The sequence below is a fragment of the Orbicella faveolata genome, unplaced genomic scaffold (genome assembly GCF_042242905.1).
Source record: "Orbicella faveolata isolate gen_17 unplaced genomic scaffold, um_ofav_v1 contig_46, whole genome shotgun sequence".
Classification (NCBI taxonomy): Eukaryota; Metazoa; Cnidaria; class Anthozoa; order Scleractinia; family Merulinidae; genus Orbicella; species Orbicella faveolata.
Genome location: NW_028301576.1, coordinates 16,568,733 through 16,591,132, shown reverse-complemented (window position 1 = coordinate 16,591,132; position 22,400 = coordinate 16,568,733). Strand labels below are relative to the sequence as shown.

At 38.8% G+C, this 22,400-nt stretch overlaps 1 protein-coding gene across 1 annotated transcript; it reads left to right on the top strand.

The window, feature by feature from the left end:
* Window positions 1-1,574: 1,574 nt before the first annotated feature.
* LOC110040293 (NLR family CARD domain-containing protein 4-like) lies at window positions 1,575-21,534 on the top strand. Its single transcript, XM_089278314.1, has 6 exons — window positions 1,575-1,743; window positions 7,092-7,185; window positions 9,134-9,403; window positions 10,449-10,520; window positions 13,531-15,881; window positions 20,647-21,534. Exons 2-6 carry the CDS (start codon window positions 7,122-7,124, stop codon window positions 20,776-20,778), a joined length of 2,889 nt encoding a protein of 962 aa, XP_089134440.1. The 5' UTR covers window positions 1,575-1,743; window positions 7,092-7,121; the 3' UTR covers window positions 20,779-21,534.
* The last annotated feature ends 866 nt before the right edge of the window (window positions 21,535-22,400 follow it).

Here is a 22,400-nt window from a genome sequence, read left to right as displayed (position 1 = left end):
AGCCGTGTCAAAAAATAGGGTCGGGGAGCGCTAAAAAAAAAGAAAAAAAAAAAATCCCTTTCCCATTTTCGAAATTGTTCATTCCATTCCCAGTGGTCGAATCCCAGTCCCAGTGCAGTAAATCCCATTTTCCCAGCCCAAAAAAGGGCAAATCCCAATTGCCATTTTACCCCTTCAAGCGCTTCTCAGAAATTTTTCCTAATGTTGGTACTTCGCCTTTTTTTCTGACAAACCTATTTCCATATTTATGATATATGTTAGTTCATGTTAAGACATATTCATGCTATGGCACCCGGGAAAAATAAGTTGGGGGCTAGGGAAAATAACGACGAAATAAAAAAAGCAACAAAGTATAAAAACACCTTATACCCCATCGGCCCACTTGGCATTAAGAACTATCCTGACATACCTGTTTCCATATGTAGATATGTTAACTTTCATTTTGGGACATATTCATGCTATGGCACCTGGGAAAAAATTAGTGGATGCGAGGGAAAATAACGATGAAATAAAAAAGGAATGAAATATAAAAGTGGCAGAGAGAAACACCTGATACTCCACTTTGCATAAACAATTATGATTGACCTTGAGCTGTTATTGATAAAACCATTTCTTGCGCCTGCATGGAGCAAACAACACTAAAATAGTTTTTTCAAACTATTGTAAAAAGACAAGCAATAGACTGCAATGCTGATACTACGTGAAAAACGTTTCGAGACACCAACATGACAAGAACCGCTAAAGTAGGATCGCAACAGTGGACAGCTGTTTCGCCCTTTTTGGGGCTCGTCAGCACTGTGTAGCGAAGATATGTAACGCCAGCCCGACAGCCAACGCACATAAATTGCAAAATGACCCGTGCACTATATCAAGTTCCGTACTTTGAACTCACTTGCGCCCCGAAACACGCGTTGCCACATCACATGTTTCGGAGCGCAAGGAGACAAGGTGTCAAGATTGGTGTCTCGAAAAGCAAAAGAATAAATGTGGCTGGACAAGGCCAGCCTAAACATTTAAACATTCAACCGCATGGCCAGTATCATGCTTATACGCTGCGTTTTTTAAGCATGGTACTGGCCATGCGGTTGAATGTTTAAATGTCTAGGCTGGCCTTGTCCAGCCACATTTATTCTTTTGCTTTTCGAGACACCAATCCTTGCAGTCTATTGCTTGTCTTCATACATTTTTTGGCTGATCGGATCTCTTGTAGATCCTACGTTGGCAGCGTTTATCGTATGCGGTCCCTTGCAGTTTCTGGTTTCTCATTATTGTAAAAAACCTTTTCAACCCAATAATAGGAATGAACAATAACAAAATACAAACATATGTTTAGAACCCATGATTACATTAATCACAAGAAATTTCTCAGGGCATAACAAGATTTGCATGTAAACAATCCTGCACTAGACACATGTTTGCATTGCGGACCTATTTTTTTTAAAAAGCTTTCAATAACTCGCGTGACATAAAATTCAAATTAGTTTGGTAAGTCACGCAATATTTTGTCAGACAACTAGCGGACGTAACTGGGAACGAGTCCGTGTTACATTCCGCCTCGTTCTCGGGCTCTCCCTCTGGCGAGCAGCGTATGCAGCTGTCTGTGAACTCTGAAATTCTGTATGTCCTGAGATTTTGCTGGCGTTTTGGGCTGTTAGGAAACTAGCTGAGAGTTCAGAGGATTGCTCAGTGCGTTATCGTGATGTAAACTGCTGTTTGTTTGGTGAAAACTTAAGCTGTGATAAGGTGAGTTCGAGTTCCTACTTCTCAGTCAATCTTTTCCGCGTCAATGAATTCAGACGTTTCGGGAGACAAGGTAAGTTAAACTTTTGATCGAAGGTCTTATGTTCATTGTAAAGCCAGGTCTTTTCTTTATCTCCAAAGTAACAAGCCCTTTATGTTTAGTCGAATCGTAGTTACTGTTTACAGCTTAGTAGTTTAAAATATTAGAAAAAAACAAGATCAACGGAAATCAGACAACAAAATAATCACTTTCACTTTTGACTTGAGTTATCAGTTATCTGCATAGAATTACACATCACTTTATTGATTTCCATTTGTAATGTGGTGGAGTATGAATTCTGTGTAGTACTTGTGTTTTAATTTCTCTCAGTTTCTGTGGAAGTAAAGATTTGATGGGCACACGGGGGTTTGTGGTATGTTAAATAGATGATGGGGACAAGTCGCTGCAACAATTTGCCTTGTGTGGCATGGAGAAGTTAAGTGAAAATCTTTGTCACTACGAACTGTCGCATGAATTCAAACTGGTTTGAATTTGTGCAACTAATCATAGTGACAAAATGACTGAAAGCAGCATTGTCACAGCGTGTGTACCCCTTTGCGACACATTGCAGAAGACACAGTGTCATTTATTTTCCCGCGATCCCTCAGTAGCCTGTTCAAAATGGCGACTGAACATACATGTATGGATGGGCAAAAATCTGAGCGATCCGAGGATTCTCTGCCCTCGACATGGAATGTATCCGCAACTTAAGTGGTAATGTGTATTGTAGTTCCAGAAAACATCTACTGTATACCTCCACCACCGAGGGAATTTCATGTAGGCTTCCCCTCCTTCCTGGAATTTCCATTTTTTGACCACAAAAATCCCCCCCACCCTTCCAGAATTTCCTCAAGTATTCTGTACACCTCCCATACCCTCTGGAAAAAAATAGTTTTGGCAAGAAAGTGTGTTAAAGTTAAAGTAAATACTCCAAGCGCTTGGCCGTCTGCATTGTATGTCACTGCTGTTTATTCTGGATCGATCATAACATGACATCTGAAGGTACACACAAAGACAACTTACAGCAATTTATTTAAACATGAAAATAAATTTAAAAAATAATTAAAATGGTAATTTGTCAAATTACCTTCCTATATGACTAAGGCCCTTTGTAAATGTCATACAATTTCCATTGAAGGACTGATAAGATGAGTATGGATGAAACTTTTATTGTGAACATGACTGCTAATACACTTGTGACGAAAGCCAATTTTACAGTTAAATTACATACAAATGGTCAGAGATAAAAAAGAATAAGAAATTCTTGAGTTTGCAAAATCGTAACATCATTTCTGCCTTTGTAAAGAAGAACTCATTTTCAGGTTAACAAATTTTACAGCAAAACAACACGATCTAAGATCAAAAATCAAGCTGTAGCCACGAGTGTTGATCACTTGCTGTGCGCAGCGGTTTTTTTCCAGTTTTACCGGACAGGAGTTTAAGTTGGCTGATGACTGTGGTCCTTATAATTTTGGACCATACAAAACAGGACTGTCACAATAAAACAATGATTACTCCTGAAGCCTGAACTTTTTTGAAGCCTTTGTGCACTCCTCTGAGTTCATAATTGTCACCACGGCTAGGGAGTGTATAGTCTAATAGTACACATGTACCTGAGGGATGTCTTCTACCATATTTGTCTCTTTCATGAGAATCAAATATTTATTAGTATGATAGCTACTGACACCAATACATTTTATTGTCAGAATAAATGAAGAATAATTTTGTGTTGAGTGATTCAAAAGCCTTGTCTTGAGACATACTGTACTGATATCCCTCAATTATTGAATCACAGTGATTTAGATTACCAGTGCAGCTTTCACTTTAATTAAGCTGTTAATTATTTTTCTCAGACATGTAGCGATCTCCAATCATTGACAGTAATTCTGATTGCATTAAATACACCTGCCCTGTACATTGTGACAGTGTTGAATACAGTATTGCTTACCATCTCCATAATTTGTACTGGGTCTTTCTACAGCTATGCCCGGGCAGCTATGTATTGCTTTTATCTTACTGTAAATCAAAGCACTCAAACTCATAGCAACACATTGTTTTCCAGCATCTTCACCAATTGAAAGTACAAAATGTCAACTTGATCACATGGTGCCTTGATTGTTAGAGTAGGATCAATACCATGTATAGAAGGCCTGGGATTTGTTTCAGTGTCATTACCCTTTGATAATGTACTCTAGATCTGTTTGAGCAAAAACATAATAAAATTTAATGATAGAGGTCAAATAAAGATGACAAACTATGTAAATGTAAATTACGTTAATCTCCACTCTGACGAAAGCCACTTTTGCAGTCAAACGTGGCATCTTTGTCGATGTTTCCTAGAGTTTGATTATGATGCAGCTTGTCTTTATCAGCACCTAAAACTTTCGTAAATATTCACCTGTCGGCTGTAGTGAATCTCTGTCCACATTTTCTGTTCATTGATAACTCATTATTTTGATTTGCGGTTTAGTTCTAGTAAGACCTTCGCTAAAATAATCATTTAGTTCTTTTGGCATCACATTCGACATCGTGGAAAGAAAGTTGAGCTGTTATTACGTGTCTGTGGTATTGCCCATTGCACGTGACTGTGCTTTGACAGGAAATACGAGGGTAATTTTTTAGTTGGCTTTCGCTCGACTAATTACAGTGTGCATACAAATGGTCAGAGATAAACAGGAATAAGAAATTCTCAAGTTTATGAAATCGTAACATCATTTCTACCTAAGTTATAAAGAAACTCATTTTCACGTTAGTATAGGTAATCATACGGTTTCGAGTTCAATTTGCATGAGTGAGCTTTTTGAAAAACTCAAATTACATGTGTAATTTGCACTGATGTTACACTTTTTGCACTGGTGTTACACTTGAACTGCACTGCTCTCAGCCAATCAGAATCGAGTAATTTTTTCATGTATATTATTAACAAATTAATGTCAGTTTTTCATGCATCTGTCCTGTTATTGATCATGAATTTTGTCATAACATTGTCAAAGTAGCTGTGCATCCACAAGGCAAGAGCTGAGTGGATCTACAGACTACCTTGATGATGTTATGATGAAATACATTGTCAATAAGAGGACAAACGCATGATAAACTGACTTCAAGTTGTTTTGTTACAATAACAAATTGTCAAATTGTCCACTCTTGCTCGTTGACGCATCGCATAAATTATAATTTCATGTGTCTGTTTGCATATTGACACTGAAAATCAGCCAATGAGCACGAGGGAATTTCTGCATTTATCGTAAAAAAAGAAATTGACTATCACTCGATAGCTTCGAAGACCGATGGAAAAACAAACTAGGCTAGTCACCAGTTCTTTTCAGTCCACATGGTGACTCCCTGTAGACTTGTAACAAGTGATGGCAGCCATTTCCATATAACGGCACGTTCTTCTATTTGTTAGCTTCCAAAGTGATTTTTGAAGAGAGAAAATTTATTTCAAATGTATTGAAGCTTCTGGTTTTTTGGTTTTTGTTCAGTACTGATAATTAGTTGCCTAGATAGCCAAAGTAAGTTCCAGATGTTTACTTTATTTTCCGGACACCATATTGGTGTACCACGGATGTGCACCAACATAGCGTTTTCATACTGGGTTCTGTAAATTTCTGCTAAACATTTCAATGAATATCTGAAGTTTTGGGAAATGCACAGGCCTAAAACTTGGCGAAGTGTCTTATTTGGCTATCTTCTATAACATCACAATTTCCTAGCTTTTTCCATAGGATGGTTTTCGATTTATTCTTTTATTGCGTGACAGTGGAAACGATCTATATGTAGTTTTCTTGTTCACCACTAAATTTTGGGTGAAATGTGCACATAAGCCAAGTGGTCCATCAGGCCAGAGCTTATCCCAGTTTCCGTAGCATGAAGTGACTAGGAGTATTTCTACTCTTCCCCTGGATGGATCATGCTACAGCTGTAGTCCATCACAGGGTTACCCCCAGCATTTAATTTACTGGTAGCCATTTATATACCTGGGTGGAGAGAGGCACTGTGAGAGTAAAGTGTCTTGCCCAAGAACACAACACAATGTCCCTGGCCAGTGCTTGGACCCAGACCGCTTGATCTGGAGATGAGCACACTAACCATGAGGCCACCACATCTCCCTAGCTCCCTAAATTTTCTTTGATTCTTATTGGTTTATCATATGATGCAATAGTGTTCATCTGCGGAGAGGCACTGTCAGCCCACAGTGCCTGTCCTCTGGGGAAAATACCCTTATGAATAGTACTTGCCCATGAAAATTTTCTGTAAAGAAGTGGGCTTATAGAAAAAAAACAACTGTTTTTTGTTCTGTTTTCTTTTTTATCAAATTTACATTTGGCTTTCACAGCTTTCAACTAAAAAAGTTTAGTGGTGAACAATAAAGAAAATAGAGTGTTAATAATTATTGTCTTCAGCTGGAACCATCAGTCTTATAGTGTAGTTGCCCTTTGCAAATTTGATGTTCTTAAAACTAGCTCCTTTGCCCCGAAGTTTTGCTTTTCGGGCAAATATTTGTTTTAAGAACATCAAATTTCCATCAGGCAACAATCAGCTGATCGTTCCTTGAAAGAAACACTCTAATGTTTAAGCAGAAACATGATATGAAACAAATCAGCACACATTCACTGTATTTTCTCTGGGCTACGTGTACATGTATTTTCTATTACTCTTGAACAATTTAGAGCAACTATTTTACTTTGCAGGTTGCTTTGAGTTATTTGAAAAGTTGCATCAATTGGTTATGTTTTATGTAAGATGTTTTTTCATGGCTGTTTAAGAATCTCTGTACCTAGACTGGTTTCTAAGAGAAAATAATGAACTTGGCTGTGTGTCTTTGACTGATCACTCATAGAAAATGAGAGCAAATAGTCACTAATTAATTAACAGACATTCTAAAGCCAAAAAATTCATGATTAATAACTTTCATTTGAAGAATATTTATGTGCATCAGCTGCATGTGATTGTATTTTATCAATAGCTAGACAACAATGGGAGATGCAAGTAAACCAGCAGATTTCCAATGGCACACACTGTACGTTTTAGCAAGACTCTACTTTTTGCTCACATTTTGAAGCTGAACCTTTTCCCTTCTTTTCATGAATTATTTTATAGTCCAGTCATGGCTGTCATCAAGAAGCTGATGTTAATTAAACTGTAGAGAAGCCATTAGTGTTTGTTTGCAGTTACTTGTATGACCCTAGTGACGTAAACTGATTGTTGTTATTCGCTCCAAGGGAATAATTAATTCTTTGAGTGGCTTTGTTACTTATTAACTTTTGTCTCTGTAGTCAATGAGTTTTGTTTGTATGTACTTTGTTTGTAGGGAAATCTCTAAGTGCTCCAGTTTGTTACTATGTCAGCGGCTGAAAATAACGGGGATAGCAGTTCAAACCAAGAATCCCAATCCAAGACTCAAGGTAGTTATTAGGTATTTTGTTGAACCATAGATTGCATCTTGAAGCCAGTGCAAAACAGTCCGCTGAACATCTTGATTACTTTTATTAACACTAGATAATAATTATTAATATATAATAAAGGACAGTGCTTGCTATTGTCAGTATACACCCATTCTGCACATCATATAAGGCAACATTACATGCCAGGTGCATGTTTGGGTTGAAACTGACACAATTATCTGTAATGGACTATGCTACCAAGCGTTTGACTATTGGAAGTAAAATTTTCCTATTGTGATCAAATCAAGTTTAATGAACCTGTACTGAAACCAGGAATACCAGAATAGCAGAATGTTGTGCAAGACAAGTGCAAGAGATGCAATTGTTTGACTTACTGGAGAGGTAACAAGGAGTAATGTACATTAATGGGCACCAAAAAAGTTTGTGAAGAAAAGATAATTCTCACACACTGAATGCCATTTGTCTGCCACACGACAATGCAACAGCACTTTATTGACATTTCTATCAACATCACAACAATAACAGAATCGGAGTCAACAATAGGAAAAAACTACCCAAACGTTGATACACTTCTATAAACTTTAGATGAGAATTCGCTAAGGGGTTGGAGGGTGGGAAAACTGTTGCTCTGTCTGGCAAGAAAAGAAAAACTGAATCACGTGACCGAGCATGAAACTGACATCCTGACTCGTACCCAGTTCCCCATTCAGTGTGAGAGAACGTCATTTCCTGCCTCTTTCGCAAGCTCAGCCGGCAGGAAAAACATAAACAACACATTTAATTTTTAAAAAGGTGTGGTTACCCATACATTTTATGTTATGAAAATTAATGGTCAAGTGGCAAACCTATTGAACACGTGGTTGCGAGGATTTAAGCTATTTAGACTGTGTTTTGGCCAATCCAGAGGAGAGCTGTTAGCCAGGGACACTAAATAAGCGCTGTTGCGACGATTCGGTTTATTAAAAACATACCAGAAGTTGTTTTTATGTTAACTACCATTTACCATGTAGTTTAAAGGTCTTTTTAAATTTGTTTGCTTTTCTGTCTTCTCGGCTTTATGTAAAGGAAAATTCTAAGGAAATCTGTGAAGAATATTATCTTTTCCTTCTTTTTCAAAAAAATGCTGATGCCAGCATTAATGTGTTTTTCAGATTCAAGGTTAATTTTCTTTGAAAAACGAATAGCCCTTTCTAAGATCTACTTTTTCCACATGGTCCTAATCTGGCAAAGGACCTTGTGTTATTCAGAATATAGAAATCTGCCAGTTACTTTCTTTCACTTCTTACACCAATTCTGGAAAAAAAATTGCTTAGGAAAAGGATTAAACAAGCAGGAAATTTAATTTTGTTTACAAAGATATTAAGATGAAATCTGATAGAAAATTGAGCAAGTTTAGCTTTTACTGTAGTGGACAAAAATCAGTACCAGAATAATTTTAGGTATTTTACAGTAAAGTTTTACATGTTCTTAAAGCTAAAGATAAATTATCATCAATTACCTGAAATAAAACCAAAAACAATTTCCCATGGGAACGAGAGAAAATAAATTTCAAAGTTCAGAGAAATTGTGCAAACACAGGTAAAATTTCATCATGAGTTTCATTTCACCAATACTTTCAAGTGTTTCATTCAAAGTTCAACATTTCTTTTCGACATTTGGTGTTGCTAGAAATATTTTTTTTGAGAAGATATTTAAAACAGTCACACAGAAGTTTGTGATATGATGTAAGTAATCTTGGCACTAGCTTTCTGTCCACTTGTCACTCAAACTTCTGGTGGATTCCATCGTAATATCTTATGAACCCTGACGCTTGTTTGACACATGGTATTGAATAGCATTATTGTCTCATGTCTCACTGAAGGATACAGTGTAGATGATGTTTTTATCACTTGGATTATTATGTATAAAAATTCCATCATTGGTTAACTGCAAGCTTCTCCTCTCTCAGATACAGATGCTTTTAAAAAAGGCACACCTAGTGACCGTGAACTAGATGACTTGGCATTGAAGATTGGTGCAGTGTGGGAAAAACTTGGAATTCGCCTTGACATTTCTCATGATGTATTGGAAGGAATAGCTGCCAATGCAAAAGATAAACCATTTGAGATGTTACTTCGCTGGAGGAATACAACAACATCTACTACACCTTATCGTGAACTCTTCGAGGCCTTGTGTCATAGTAGAATTGGTCTAAATAACTTGGCCAAAGAATTTTGTTGTAAGGAAACTACATGATTCACTTTCTTACAGTACAACGTCTTGAACCAGGGCAGTCAGTAATTTGTGAAGTAGGCAGACCCCAACCCCAGCTACTTTTTTCATTTCCCCGTGTACTTGAAAAATAAGTGACAGCCCTGAATTAAGGAACATATTTCATTCTTTAAATCATATATTTAAGTAAAAACGTATTGTGGCAAACGTATCAAGATTAAAAGAAGTGTCTTTTTGAGAAAACCCTAAAATTATGATGCAAATCAAGGTGTTTTGGTTACTGCTATGAAATCATCCCCATAGGTACAGATTTAGCTAAGGAGGGGCCCTAAAGGTAACGTTATTTTCTCTAGGAGTTGTAGGAGCACCCCCTGTGAAATTGTGAAAATCTAAACAAGCTCACACAGGATTGCTATGCACCCTAGAGGCTTAGAGACAAAATTTATTGTCAGTTTTAGGTGCTTATCCAGTGCAAAAACATGAAGAAACTTTGCTCACCTACAGCTTGTAGGTTAATCTTTTAACCTTTTTTTGCATGTAGACCGAGTGGCGAGTGGTAGAAATTAAACATAAGTAAACAAAAAAATAAAATAAAATAAAATAAATAAAATAGACTTTGCGAATGACTTTGTACTGCATTTTCAAGCCGCAAAATACACTGTAGTATAAATTACATCATGATGTAGGTTGAGCTTCTATTGAGCTAACCAAACAATTTGGAGACAAAATTCTGACAATATTGCCACAAAAAACAAGAACAGAGAAACTAAAAACTGTTTTGGGGTAGAGCTCTCTTGTAAGTTGAATATTTGATTTTAAAAAAATCATATTCTATTGTGTTTGTTTTAATTGAATTAATTAAACAAACTTTCCAAAAAAGAGAACTTCACTAATAAGAATTATTTATCTGATACAATATCTACTGTTTTTTGTAGCTATCCATAATTAAAGAACCACTACAGTGATGTCGTGTTATTTCTATAAAGTGCAGTTCACTGTTGTGTATCATTTTCACCAGCACAGCCAAATTTGACGATGTGTTTTCCTTGCAGACATACCAGCTGGGAAGATAGAGTTGCCACATTCAAGTAACCATCCAGATGCTAAGCGACCCAGGTTTGCAGGTACTGTTGTTAGCGATAATTGTAGTTGTATGGCGTGCTGAAGCCCACTGTCATGCTGTGATGCTGTTCTTCATGATGGAATTTAACTTCTGCTTTGCAATGAAAGTCAATTGGAATTTTCAGTCCTGACTGACACTTTCTCCATGTAAATATTATTATTGGTTATTTCAAAGAATAACCAATCAAACTGGCTTTGAGGGAGAATGGATTTTGTGTCACTTGAGACGCCATCAGCTTTGGCATCATGATTGTACTCTGGGTAATTTCTTAATTATCTGTTGTTGTTTTTGAGTTGTTTATTCGTCTTTAATGTCAAAAGAGTTATATTATATTACATTTTTATATATCTTTTTCAGTTTAGCCTAAAAAAAGCACAGGGGTATTTTTGCCGCCGGTATAGGAAAAGCGAAGCTTATGGCCTAGGAATGTCATGGCCCTTGTGTACAAAATGGCATCCTTAATTGCTGGTGTGCTCGTGAAATGTATTGTGGGCTATGGCACTCCAAGGCCAAATGGTATATTCTTGTTTGTTTGTCTGTTCGTCTGCTTTTTGTTTGTTTTTGTTATACCATATACTTTTATTTTAGGTTAAATTGAAATACCGTAAATTCTCGAATTAGCCCCCCCCCCCCCCCCCTCGAAAGCGCCCCCTTCGAATAAGCACCCCTCCTATCAGCCGAAATTTAAAATAAGCGCCCCCCCCCCCGAATAAGCGCCCCTTCCCTCCCCCCATTTTGTGGACGAATAATGAGACAACAAAGGATGTATAGATTTCGTCATGTAGTAGTGGTACATTGTTTCAGTTTGTAAATACGTTAAGTGAACACGTTGAACGCGTTAAGTACTAACGGTGCCGCGATTGAAACTTAAGCTTTTTATCTCAATAAACAGCTTATGTTGTTTACGCGCAGAGAATGTATCAAAAAAATGATCATGTTAGGCCACGATTTGGGAAAAATTAAATAAGCCCCCCGCCCCTCGAATAAGCGCTCCAGGTCTTCTCCTAAATTTGAAATAAGCGCCCCGGGCGCTAATTGGAGGATTTACGGTAATATATATAAAAAATAAAAGAGAGGAAAATACCTACTTTCAGAATGAGAAAATCAATTGAGAAAAACAACAAAAAATAAAGAAATCATGCAAAAATTGCCAGGGCACCCACAGGCTACCATACACGTCAGAAGACGTTTTTGAAGTGGGAAAATTTCTGACAAGTCAAACCTAAACAAGTACGATGGGATACATTTTACCAGAGATACCCACATTACATGTACGATTTTTTTTCGGTCATAATCCAAGCACAAAAATGACCCGTTTTAAACCATTAGTAAAAAACTACTCTGTCTATTCGTTGAAAACTTTACCTACGGGAACAAAACGAGCTTATAGGCAAAAACCAGAGAAAGATGAAGAGTGGTGTTCTGTGTATCGATACCCTGAATAAGGTTTGGCAATTAGTGACACCTTTAGTGTCATATTTTTTTTCTTTTTGCATGGCACGACAAAAGTTTAGTTTAGCGTTTGTTCTGAACTCTGCAATTTCTTTTCCATTTCTCACTGTCATGGGAAATTTGTAAACATCATTTCTTAGGCTCTATGACTTCCAGAGATTAGCTCTTTGCCATGTCTCTTCCATTTTTGGTCCAGTCTATTTTTTCAAACTACAACGATATTTGCTAAGTCATGTAACTGGAAAGAGAAAAACAAAAATAAAATATAAGCGGATTCCATTGATGGCAATTAAAATTCGGGCTATTTAAAAGCCTGTGATGTCATATATTTTACCAACCCTTAACAAGTCCATGCGTGAGATGCCAAAAGAAGGTAACACGCCTCCGATCTACAGTAACAAAAACTTCATCCCTTTTACTTGGAGCTTTCTTACTTTTCATTCTAACGCGCGCTAGGGACTGGCACCAGCCACTTTGATGTACAATCACGAAGTAGTGTCCTCAGCAGCGACTATCTGTTATTAAGGGTCAACCTTTCATCTGTGCGCTTTGGTGTCCTCCCTTAAAGAAGCATAACCTTTCCTTCATCTGCCTGCTAACCATGCAAACTACCTGCACACTACAATAGCAACTCTGACAGCTCTTTTACCCTTGTTTTATGCCTCTTTATAAATTTGCCCTCAGTTCTGTTCTTGAATGTTAGCCCTCTTGTGACATGTTTTGAAAAATTCGGGTTATTTATAAAACCTTTAATATCATATACCTTAGCAAACCTTGACAATCCCATGGTTGAGATGCCGTAGGAAGTTATCACGCCTCCGATCCACAGGAACGAAAACTTCAGTTCTCCCTTTTTTAATCGGAGTTGTCGCCATTTTTCCTCCTAAGGTGCGGTTAGGGATCATTACAGTATGTACACAAGCACGATATAGTGTCCTTAGCAACCCCTTATCCGTGTGCTTTGGTTCCTCGCTTGAAGCAGCACAACCTTTACTAACTCTGTCTGCTAACCATACAAACTACCCGTAGCTACTCGAGCGCGCGCTTGAGCTCCCCTCCATCTCCCGCACATGTTTTTTGACATGACAGATCTTTTCAAAATTCTTCCCCTGCTCTCAATTGTTATCGCGAAGTCTCGCTAAAACGCGTCAGGTATTATCTCTCGACATTTTGTTTCTCTGCGGAGATTAGGCGACTTAGGATGCGCAAGAAAAACTGCCAGCCGGGGAAGGGATTTTTAAAGATTTGTCCTGTCAAAAAACCTGTGGCAGAAGGAGGAGAGAGCGAGAGCGCGCTGGATGACGCGTTTGGGATTAGGAAAACAGTACGATCATGTTCGGAAAAGCTATTTTGCTATTTGAGAAAAAAACTTTGGAATCGACGCTTTAATTCTCCGACTGTCCTTAAACTATTCGAAAACAAATGTTTTAAGTTTTAAAAAATCTTTCGACTTCGTCTTGTCTTTGTTTGGTTTCGTGGAAGCTGCGAAATTTAGAGATTCGAGCGAATATTTATACTCCCTGTGTTTTAACTGCCGCATTCGTTTCTCGTTCTCACAGAACCCTTCAACCTTGAAAAGTGCCAACAAAAGCTGCAGTCCATATATGACACCATATGCAAAGTGAAAATCATCCCGTGGGACGAAAGCTCTGCCATTCATATTGATCATCTCTACACAACGCTATCCTGGGTCAGGGATGACAGGAAACCCAGTGGAATGACACAAGAAGAACTTGGAGACTACACCGACATATTCAAGGGCGACAAGCATCATCCTAATCCAAAGCGACTTCTGGTGTATGGACGGCCAGGCATTGGAAAAACCACATTTTCCAAAAAGACTGCTTTCGACTGGTCGCAGCAAAGAAAAGAAATCCTAAAGAAATTTGATGTTGTGCTGCTGATTAAGTTGCGAGATGTGTGTGAGTTGAAAGGTATCCGTGATTTTCTAAGGGCTTCCAAACTGCTGGTTGGTGATGAAGTGGTTGATGTCTATGAATACATACTTCATAATCAAGAAAAGGTGTTACTCATTTTGGATGGCTATGATGAGTACTTCTGTTCTGGAGAACAATCACCTGTCCGTGACATTTGGGAGGGCACGCAACTGGGTAATATCCACGTGATTATTACAACCCGAAAAGAGAAAGCTGACGAGTTAAGATACCACAGCCGCGTTCAATTTGAAATAAACGGTTTCAAAAGTGACGATCAAGTCGGAGCGTTTGCGAGCAAGTTCCTGGGTGATGAGGAAAGAGTTGAAGAGTTTCTAACCTACTTAGACGACAGAGATTTGAAAGACTTGGCTGAAATCCCACTTTTTTTGTTGATGCTCTGTACAGTCTGGAAGGAAAACCACTTTAAGGAAATGCCAAAATCACGGGCTCACATTTGCCAAAATTTCATTGAAACTTTGATCCTCCACACTATCGCAAAAGATGCAAAAGCAAAGCAAGAGGAAGGTATAGACGCCTACAATGTAGAGCTTTGTGGACTAGGCAAGCTTGCCTTTGACGCACTTTTGCAAAATGTTCTTTCTTTTCCTTTTAGCAAACTGCCTGACAGCATTTTGAGTGAGAAATTAATCAAAGTCGGGTTGTTTCATGTCCTCAATGCTGCAACATTTTTGAAACCCGAGCAACGTGTTCATTTTATTCATAAATCAGTACAGGAGTACCTTGCTGCTTCCTATCTCAAGGAGGAGTTGTTAAAAGAAAGTACAACCTGTCTGTCCGAAGTCGACTCTTTTGAAAAGATTGTCAAGGTGATTGAAGTTCTTAGATTTGCCTGTGAGCTGTCAGCAGATGCGGCATGCGCCATTCTAAGTCATCTGGGGATGGTAGGAAAGAAGGAAGGCCTGACAGAGTACAACTTCACTGAGACACCTTGTATCAAAGACTTGTCTAACAATCAACAACAGTTTCTAACCCTTATCTCACAAAGCTTTTTCTCATGCGCATCTGACAAGAGGCGTGCTCTCTATCCTACATTTTTGGCTTACGTTGGTGGTGTTTTATTTATTAATTCTGACCAGTTGCATAGCGTTGCCAATGAGCACATGTTGAGGTCTGCTGCGGCGCCAGAGTTTATCTTCTTCTCTGGCGGCCGACATACAGAGCAAAGCTATCGAGACCTAATCAGCGTACTAGAAGACCTCATTGCAGTTATTGTCAGCTATTCGGGCGAAAAGAAAGCTTCGGATTTCCTAAAGAAGTATTCATTACCATACGTAGATGAGATTTTTCTGAAGAAAGAAGAAGGGAAGACATACCTTTATATTGCTGAAATTCTGGCAGACATTTCCACATTTCCCACTGAAATGCTTAGGGAGCTCATGTCATCCGCAGAATCATCTCAGAGGAAGAAGCCAGTTGATGACCAATCAAATGAACAAGAAGAGAGTAACGCTTTGTGTTTGACTGAGAACAGCACTGCTGATACTCAGGCTACTCAACATTGTCTCTCCTGTGTCTGGGACATTGATGTCGATGTTAAAGGAACGCAAGAGATGGAGACGCTCATTCACGTCCTATCTTTTATGACATCTCCACCACTTATAGACATTACAGGGTTTCCACTTTTTACTGATCCTGAGTTGGTAGACACCCTGGTCTCACGTATTAACTTTACAAACAGACTTCAGTGGTTATCACTTAAAGATATCAATTTGACAGCCAAGCCTGCTACTGTCATCGCCAGATCTCTTTACCAGGCTCCTAACTTGTTTTATCTCGACTTGTCATTGAACCCTCTTGGTGAAGGAGTAAGTGATGTCACGCGACATCTCAGCTGTGTTCCTCAGCTGAACACGCTGGTCCTTGATGACGTTAAGATGACAAAGAAACAAGTGAATGATTTGAGTGAAGCTGTGCGTCAGACCAAGATCAGGGAGTTGTGGTCAAAATACCATGTAAGTTTTGTGATTTTTGTTGGCATTCGTCTCAACTGTTTACCGTAATACTGGATGTTGCCGAGATATTGATTTGGCAATTGCAATATGTTTTGTTTCCTTGTTTTGCCGAACAAGCGTTAAGTTTAAAAATTAAAAGACGAGGGCAAAGTTTTTCGGATAAAAAGTGCTATAAATCAGTCCAAATTAGTGTTTCTGATGAAAGCGTTAATATTTCATGTAATATGGGGATGCAATATCTATTTTAGTTTCAATGCGTACTTTGCCGTGGCTCTGCTGTAAACCTGTTTGTTTTGCTGGTACACTGCTTAGCACTGGTATCGCTTGTCCTCTGAGACTCTATTGCGCATTTCTCGGCAATTTTTCATTCTCCATGGCATTTAAGGGAGTTAGAGTTAAAGTCATTTATCGGTTTCATATTCATCCCGAAACGACATTTCATGACGGACACCACAATAGAAATACATTTATTTTCTGGCAGCTGCTTCTTGCGCAAGCTTTATTTAAAGTTATAAAGTGTATTAATATTTATTATTATATGGCTTTGGCTTGTGGCCGATATAACGCGCGCTCTGATTGGCTAAGAGCGAGATCTGAGTGGTCATTATGCAGCCGTAATGCTCACGGGCCGATTGCGGATTATGCAAATTAGGGAGAGCGCAGCTCTGAAAATTCAAGCGCATTGAAACGATGAAAGCCGATTAAAAACAGTGAGAGAAAGTAAATTAAATTCCGATGATCTAAAAGTGTAGATTTTCCTTTATAAAATTTATATAGAAGTCGTTTTTGACTTACCAGCCGGTAACCTTGGCGGGTACTAGTGAAAAACAATCAAAGTTTGCCGAAATCGCTAAGGGAAAAACACCATCGGCAGATCTGTCATGCATCCTGAGCAGAACATGCACCACGAAGAAACTTATAAGTTATCATCTTAGTCACAACAATTACCGAAATATTGAACTCCGTCACAGTTCTCATCAAATAGATTCCCTCGTTTTAACACAAGCAAGTGTAAATCAGCTTCCAGGATCATCAGATGTACACAATTGGGCGGTTTCGGTCGGTAGCAGTGTTTCTGATGACTGCAGGAAGTTTTAGACGTTCAGAAGGCTTGAAAAGTTCATCTATAAATCCCAGAATGAAGAAGGCGAAGATATGTTGTCGAAAGCGAATGTGAAGATCGAGTTATTCTGAGCAGTGCATTCTGAAGCATTAGTATTTTCTTTCACCGAAAGACCATTTGTTTGCACTATTTTGAAGCGCTTTCTGTCTTTTCTATAAACGTTGACGTTTCGCCACAAAAGTCGGAAAAACTCCCCCATCAAGTTGTGGCACCACGATACTAAAATACTTCTTTGAGGCTGGGACAATCATTTATCCCGTAAAGAAATGTGTACTTTTAATGGAAGACGTAATACAGTGGTGAAGTTCACTGACTGTATTGCCGGTTTTCATGTGACGTCATCAATTTCCAAAATAAGAAATTACGAATCCTTGTGAAGTTTTAGTTTCATCAGATGTAAGACCCTCTAATAACTTGACGTTTTGCAACGTTTAAGCCCGACAGGGTTCCTCGTTATGTAATGGAGCACGTCGGAATTTCCAAGTTTATGCGTTGCGTGACATTAAAATGGCGGCTCGATAAGGCTGTCGAGTAAGTCAAAAGATGAGTTACTGCTCAAGTTTTTACTAACTAAACAGTTCTTGCTCTAGACAAAGTATTAATTTCAATGTATCGGAGCTCTAGAGTAATAACGTTTCGTTTCAATGGCAAGACTCAACGACAGATGTTTCTGTTACTTTACCGCCGCCATGTTTGTTTCCCTCCAAGGGGCACAAACATGGCGACACCATACAAAGCTCCATAAATTTGAGTGAAACACTTTTCCGTGTAAGGCGCGGATAGAAAACCGCACAGACTTAAAACTTTGCGAGGTTATTTATATATCAATCATGTTTCATATCTCAGCTTCTCTTCTTAATTTATTGAATGGTTACGATTTTTGTTTTTGATGGCGTGACACTGAAAACCAGCCATAGTTTTGCCCTGGGTTTGAGACGATGAATGAATCGGTAAACACGCGCATCGCCGGATGTAAATTGACGACATCCGTTCGAATAATTTTTTCTTTTCTTTAATTCATGAGCCATATAATAAACAACTTAATAACCTCGACCGTTGGGTCGTTACGGGAAAATCTCAAACCTCAGCCTACCGTATTGACCTCGCTATCGCTCGGTCAACACGGCTAGACCTCAGAGAATTTCCCGTAACGACCTCACTCTCGGTTATTAAGTAGTTAAAGTTAAGTGTTGTCGTAAATTACTGACGCTTGTAGTGAACCACGTGGTGGAAAAGTTTGGTTTTAGTGCAAATAAAAATAACCGTTAGTGGGGTTTTCAGAGGAATTGCCACGAGCGATTAGGTTCTAAACGTAGTAACACGCTTTGAAAAACTAAATCAGGTACAAAGGAAGCCATTTAAATGAAGCGTAGAACCTTGTTTCAAGTTTTGAAAAATAGAATCAAGTAACATGTAATCGCATGGTTTCCTTCTGTGGCTTGAACAGGAACCACTCATCGAATGTGGTTCTAGCGCTCGTTTAAGTTTTGATAGTCATCGGAAATCTTACTGGTGCTTATTTCACTTTGTAAGAGAACTCGAACATTCGCCAAGAGCCAATCCTGGACGAACAGGAAACAAAACTCTTGGAATCAGTGTTTTAAGCAGATAGTGTTTTTTTAATGTGAACAACTTGTCTTGGCTTCGACGATGTAATGGACAAGATTTAGCAAGTTAATCATATCTCTTACACTTTTCTTTAACTTCTCTTTTGGAAAGGAAATCCTTTGCTTTCTATTTCAGTGTGTTTTCTTTCCACATCACTGCGCCCTCAAACATCCCACCAAGAGCCGATGCGAGGCTCGATTCCACCTGTTATTATCCTACCCCGGGCATTCCCCGGGGTAGGATTAGACCTTTTTTTATTACTTAGCAGCTTATTCCCCGTTCCCAGGCATGAAAACGGAGACAATTCCCCACCCCCGGGACTCAGATCTACTTTAACTATGTCTGTATGTGCAATAAGGGTGGCAATATTGGTTTCTGTGCAATAGCAAAAACATACGCTTTGTCAAGAACGCAACGCTTTTGTAGAGTTAACTGAGCGAAGGATACTACGTTGAGTAAACTATATACCATTTATTGAAAAAAGAACTGATTTATATTCCATACAACATTGACGATCCAAAAAAGTTAAGATAATACTGCGTCATATATAATGTTTGAAAGTGAATAAGCTATTACAAGAAATCTTACTTTCTTAAAACTGTTAAGGTTAAATATGATCAGAGGACTAACAAAAATTTTACTCAATATACAGGTACTCGATCTGTAATAGTGTATAACTCTTTTCATTTCATATTTGTATTGAATAAACTTACCTTCAAATGTGGGCTCTAATTTAGAAAGATTGTTTTGTTCCAGCCAAGCCAAAACAAACTATCGGCTTTCCTACAGAAAAAACTCTCTGCGTCCGGCGAGTGGTGCATCGCCATTGCGTTTGATAAACCACGTGCACAAAGCAATTTTTTGATTTGCTCATTAGCTGCCTCATTTAGATTATCTCAGTCACCTAATTCAAAAGTTATTGAAAAGGCTGATAAATAAATTCCAACTTAGTTTATTGCTTGCAGGCAATACAAAGATAGTGGCTTGCATCTTGTTAGACAATTCCCAGTCCACTCCGATTATAGTGCGCTTCACCCGTGTAGCCGGTTTGATGACCAAAGACATCCTCCTCGCAGTGCAAAACGTTCTGAAAGCATCTTCTGTCGCGGATATCTATTTTACGCCGGATTTGCTTTGTTTTATTCTGGCCTTTCGTGAACTAACTTTGATCTGAATCCCTTCCGACTAAACAGCGGCAAAAACCTTTTGAGACAAACAAACAGCCGTATTAACTCTACATCCTTTTCCTATTGGATTGGTTGTTAGAAAATAACTTGTAGTTATAGCAGCTTAAAGTAAACACTAATTAATTAGGGGAAGGGATTGATAAACTATAACTCAATATAATTATGTGGCGCACCGAGAGAAGTGTGGACTTAATAAAATGTCTTCAAGAATTGGTGAAGGATGTGAAGATCTAGCTGACTTTTATGATAATATTAATGTAATCAATGTGGCTCCGCCATACCTCTCAATGTCAATAGTTAATATTTGAATTTGAAGCACTTTTTAAATGTGGCTAAATATCATTTAGGCAAGGTTAAACTCGAGCTAATGCAGCCAGCTAGTGTGCCCATCCAGCTAATATCATTTAGGCAAGTTAAATATGAGCTTTTGCAGCCAGCGGTTTCCCCGTTTGGGAGTACGTGACCTGTGGGGCGGCCTTCAGAGGTTTCGCAGGGGTTTATGGTTCATTGCAAAATTGTTGTAGTGTATTCTGCTGATTGTTGCGGATCAGTTGCACTGCTTTGCTCGCGAATCATTGCGGATTCTTGCAATGAGTTTAAGGAAATGTAAATTAAGGATTCTTTACTTGGTAGAAAGCGTTTCAAACGAAAAGCTGATAGGCTTTTCTTTTTTTTTTCAGTGTTGAAGGAAGAGTATTTTTCTCTGGAAATTACCTAATGTAAAAAACTAAAAAAGGGCGAACGAGTACAGATTTTGTTGAGCCCACAAAGCTTTGGTCAGCAACTAATGGCTAGTGTGTGTGGATAGAGACGATGGTGTTTGACATTATTTTGTGATTTATGACAGAAGGTTGATGGGAGCCCCAAACCTGAACATGAATGGCCATCTGAGGACTGCTGGAAATCAGAAGACGAGCTGGAGACTGGGACATCAAGTGAATCAGAAGACGAGCTGGAGACTGGGACATCAAGTGAATGAGAAGACGAGCTGGAGACTGGGACATCAAGTGAATCAGAAGAAGAGCTGGAGACTGGGACATCAATTGAATCAGAAGACGAGCTGGAGACTGGGACATCAAGTGAATTAGAAGACGAGCAGGGGCCTGGTGATTAGAATCAGATTTTATCGGTTGCTATAACAATAGGCTAACATAAACTGAACAAGAGACTGAACGAGAGGACCAGCAAGAAACTGGAACGGAGCAAATGGGCATGTGATCAACAAATGGAGCAGAGCATCAGGAACTGTAAGAACTCCACATACCTAGAGCTTAAGGTAGTATGGGTACATTAATGTCAGTTATGTCTGAGCACAGTGGTCAAGTGTACTGCGCGTGCGCAATTCCCGCCAAAACTGACGCTGACAAGTGCAAAGTCTCTCAATCTGTTTTAAAATCCTTTACTTTGAAGCGAAAACTACTGAAATCGAACGCTTTGAACGCCAAATATGCACACATAATTTGATAATTGTTGTCTACCAGTTTTGTCGCCTCATATTTTTGTTTAGTGTCGTATTTTATGTGAGATTCTCAGGCAGACTTGAACATTTCAAGGCAATGAAAACCGGAAGTCCAAAGTGGCATTGAGTTTTTTCATTTGACCGCTGTGTCTAAGGCGTGTGGGACTGGGACTGAGTAATGTAATCTAGCACAGGAAAACCACGATGACGCGAAACAATGTAAGCACAGGGAGATGTCACATCAAAATAAAGATAAAAATGGTTATCTTACAGACATTGCTTATTTCACATGCATGTCCTGCTTTTGCGATGTGTGCTGGACTCTTGTCGGAACTATGAGTAAGTTTATAAATCTCAGGAAACAATTGGGTCATCAACGCATCAGACCCAAAATCAGTTTCCAGACGTGGGTATTTCGGTGAGCCCGCAATCCTCTGTACATGCTGACTGAATCTTTCCCAAATCCCGTAGATTTTCTGTTCTAGACCCCGCGCCGGATGACCGCGTTTTCAAAGTTAAAAATGTTCACCTGACAAACAAGATAATCATTGTGGTTAAAATTACCTTGTTTTAGCTCTAGTTCAATGTGAGAGTCCACTGTGTGTGACAGTTGCGAAATCATTCCAAAACCTTCAATTCAAGGTGTTTAGACTGTTTTCTGTCAGTTGCATTCGGGCGTGCAGGCTGTTTATTTGATGTTACATGTATGTTGCTTACGGCCCGGTTCAAGCGTCGTGCTATCATCATGGGGAACTCCAATGATGAATTACGTTCAACTTTGCATGACTGTGGATTCTAACCGCGTGACCTCTCAGATACCGGTCATGCGCTCTAACCACTGAGTAACGGACAGACTCTTGGTGAGCTAGGCCATTTCACTAAAAGATGGCGACCCTGAGTACATTTTCCATACTTGTTGTCAGACGAAAACTGTAACAAACCCACAGAAAAGTTCTGAAAACTCAGTCAAACCTACACACAATGTTGTTAGTGTACGAACGAATGTCGGAAAATATGTCTGTGATTGGTTTTTCTGACTGTGTTTAGTTCTCAGCGTATTGTGGTAAAATCTGCAGCCGCCAACTTTTTACTGCAGTGGACTTAATTCGATATGACGATAGCGCGATGTTTGTACCAAGCCT

What these genes read in the sequence shown, in the direction of transcription:
- LOC110040293 (XM_089278314.1), top strand. Translation starts at nt 7,122, where the DNA reads ATGTCAGCGGCTGAAAATAACGGGGATAGCAGTTCAAACCAAGAATCC. An exon ending in ATCCCAATCCAAGACTCAAG is followed by an intron (nt 7,186 to 9,133) that starts GTAGTTATTAGG and finishes CTCCTCTCTCAG; the next exon opens with ATACAGATGCTTTTAAAAAA. An exon ending in TAAGCGACCCAGGTTTGCAG is followed by an intron (nt 10,521 to 13,530) that starts GTACTGTTGTTA and finishes TCGTTCTCACAG; the next exon opens with AACCCTTCAACCTTGAAAAG.